General features: G+C 44.2%; 1 gene segment (V, D, J or C); it reads left to right on the top strand.

Moving 5' to 3' along the window:
• Positions 1 to 432: 432 nt before the first annotated feature.
• On the top strand, positions 433 to 743 carry LOC145718459 (immunoglobulin heavy variable 3-7-like; the record flags this gene model as incomplete). The annotated part of the segment is given in 1 exon segment: positions 433 to 743. A coding segment is annotated over 1 exon segment (311 nt), but the record flags the coding sequence as incomplete, so codon positions are not given.
• Between the last annotated feature and the right edge of the window lie 2558 nt (positions 744 to 3301).

The raw sequence follows: 3301 nt of genomic DNA, 5'->3' as shown, positions 1-3301 counted from the left end.
CAAAGGGAGATGAAGAACATACTCTGGACAGCTATATAATGAAAAATCATATTTTTTCAAAAGTGATCAATATCAACAAAACAGAGGAAGTCACATCTGCTCTAGTCACTGACCTCTATGTTCACATAGATCCCAAGCTGAATATATAGTCAGAGGACATGCAAATAGGGCCCTCCCTCTGCTTATTAAAACAGACCAACCCTGACCCAGCAGCTGGGAGAGGAGTCCCAGCCCCAGGATTTCCAGGTGTTCCATTCAGTGATCAGGACAGAAAACAGACTTACTATGGAGTTCTTGCTTGGCTGGATTTTCCTTGTTGCCCTTTTAAAAGGTAATTTATGGTGAACAAGAGACATTGAGTATGTGAGTGAATATAAGTGAGAGAAACAGGATGTGTGACAGTTTCCTGACCAGGATGTCTTTTGTCTGCAGGTGTTCAGTGTGAGGTACAGCTGGTGGAGACTGGGGGAGACCTGGTGAAGCCTGGGGGGTCCCTGAGACTCTCCTGTGCAGCCTCTGGATTCACCTTCAGTAGCTACTGGATGAGCTGGGTCCGCCAGGCTCCAGGGAAGGGGCTGCAGTGGGTTGGAGAAATTAAAGATGATGGAAGTAGCACATACTATGCAGACTCTGTGAAGGGTCGATTCACCATCTCCAGAGACAATGGCAAGAACACGCTTTATCTGCAGATGAACAGCCTGAGACTTGAGGACACGGCTGTATATTACTGTGCAAGAGACACAGTGAGGGGACATCACAGTGAGCCCAGACACAAACCTCACTAGAGGAGGTGGTCTCGACCATCAGGGTATGCACACTACTCACCAATTCTGTCTTTAAGGTCCAGGAACAAATGCAGATGGTGTTATGGGCAGATTTCCTTTTGGGTCTGGGGTTTCCTCTATATAAAGAGCAGTTTCCCCCGGGAGCCTCTCTGGACACATGATTCTGTACACAGCTATTCAGTCACTGATTTTGACATTTTTTTGTAGGAAAACATCTATTTTAATATGCACAAAAGACAGATTTGCTTAAACTTGCTTACTACTGTCCCTCAATATCAATAAATTACAAATATACCCTTGTACATTAACTCCTTATTTATAGGAGTCCCAGCTGCACTCACGGTGCATCACAGGAACACCCAGCTCAGTGTGCAAGCTTGTTAGAAGCAACATAAAGTGCATGCTGGACAGGAGGCTACAGCAGCATCAAGCAAGAGAATTAAGAGCCCTGGTGGGGTTCACTATCTTGAACCATGTTCACAGCATGTTAATGACAGCATGGAAAAGCAGGATGACCCCCACCAGGACATGGTGTGGATGTGGAGTCTGATGATCACACCACACACACACACACACACACACACACAGGAGAGTATAAAAACTTTATCACCTTCACCATAATATCTGCTGAGAGCAGGTTAGGTCTCTCAGCAACTCATAACTGCTTGGAGAAAGCCAGGGAAGGACACTGGCTCAGGGTGTGTGCTGTGGGTCAGTGGTGGGGATGGGATCCTGCTCATGGGAGGGGATTGTGTGGACTAAGTCTCCCACCTGAATCAAAGGAGGGAGGAAACATGTGTTCTTGTTAGATATTCCATGAGTGAGGCAGGAGGAGAAAAGAAAGGAATGAAGGTCAACAAGCTAGTGGGCAATAAACAAAAGATACCATGTGATGAATAATTCCACTAAACACATATGACAACGTGGAGAACAAAAGAGAGAAATGGCCATTCTAAGTAGAGAAAGTTCTGAATCCTTGGAAAATGAAAAGAAAGATCCATGGAAAAGCACAAGTAATAAAATCATGATAGAACTAGACCGAGTTTTACCCTGTGTCTGGGGTGGAAGATATCCAGTCACCACGGTCACCAGCTGGTTCTGAAGGTTTTGGGCTCACTGTGTGCATGCAGAAACAAGAAGCTTCTATGATCCATGAGAATCTTCAGGTTGAGGTGCTCGATGGGAGGAGCCTTCCATCTGCAAGGGATATCTAATTTATCCTTCAGTTGCTGAAATCAGCTCAATGTGTGTGACCTCCACCATCATAGGTTGAAACCTAATGACAGTGTGATGGGATGAGGAGGAGGGGCCTTAGGGAAGCAGGTGGGTCAGGAGGGTGCAGTCTCATGACGGGATTAGTGCCCTTATACACCAGGACTGATAATGCTCTCTGGCCCCTTACCCCTTGTGAGGTGACAGGGAAAGACAGCCTAGGATGTGGGTGCTCTCCAGGCACCAAATCTGTCTACAACTTGACCTCTGATTTCCCAGACACCAGAACTGTAAGAAATGAGTGTCTGTTGTTTAAACCACCCAGTCCATGTACATTGTTACAACAGCTGGAACAGACTGAGACATTAGTGACACATGAACCCAAGCACTGATGCTCTGGTGTTTCCCTGCTGCATTTGTTCTGAAAAGTACCTGATAAGCTCCTTCAGTGAAATTCAAGGGTGTATTTCTCACATGTTCCCTCCCACAGATAGAACTAACCAGTTGACTATCCTAGGACTCTGAAAAAGACACAGTGGACACACAGAGGGAGAACATTGGTACAAGGGAGTCAGGGTTTCTGAGTTATTATAGAGCTTTAATTTAAGGGTGATGTTTTTTAAAACCTTCCAGAAGATGTGGATATGATGACTCTGTGGGATTTCAGTCTGATCATCACCTTACAGAGTTGTGTTATACTGATTGCAAGAGGTTAAGGACCTTTGTTCCCTTGCTCCTTTCAGGATTCTTTCCTTGTCTGTATTTTGTGAGTTTGACCATATGTCTTATGGACATTAGGACAATGTCGGAACTAGAGTTCAGAATGATGATTTTAAAGATACTAGTTATATAGTGATATAATGATATATGATTGGTGATATAATAATAATTGGGATCCCAGAAGAAGAAGAAAGAGAGATAGGGGTAGAAGGTATATTGGAGCAAATTATAGCAGAGAATTTCCTTAATTTGGGGAAGGAAACAGGCATCAAAATCCAGGAGGCACAGAGAAGCCCCCTCAAAATCAATAAAACTAGGTCAACACCCCGACATCTAATAGTAAAACTTACGAGTCTCAGAGACAAAGAGAAAATCCTGAAAGCAGCTTGGGACAAGAGGTCTATAACCTACAATGGTAGAAACATTAGATTGGCAAAAGACCTATCCACAGAGACCTGGCAGGCCAGAAAGGACTGGCAGGATATATTCAGGGCACTAAATGAGAAAAATATGCAGCCAAGAGTACTATATACAGCTAGGCTGTCATTGAAAATAGAAGGAGAGATAAAAAGCTTCCAGGACAA

The sequence above is a fragment of the Leptonychotes weddellii genome, unplaced genomic scaffold (assembly GCF_054177405.1).
Source record: "Leptonychotes weddellii isolate Sample4059 unplaced genomic scaffold, ASM5417740v2 HiC_scaffold_16035, whole genome shotgun sequence".
Lineage (NCBI taxonomy): Eukaryota > Metazoa > Chordata > Mammalia > Carnivora > Phocidae > Leptonychotes > Leptonychotes weddellii.
Note: the sequence above shows the minus strand (reverse complement) of the source record. Positions and strands in the feature narration are given on the sequence as shown.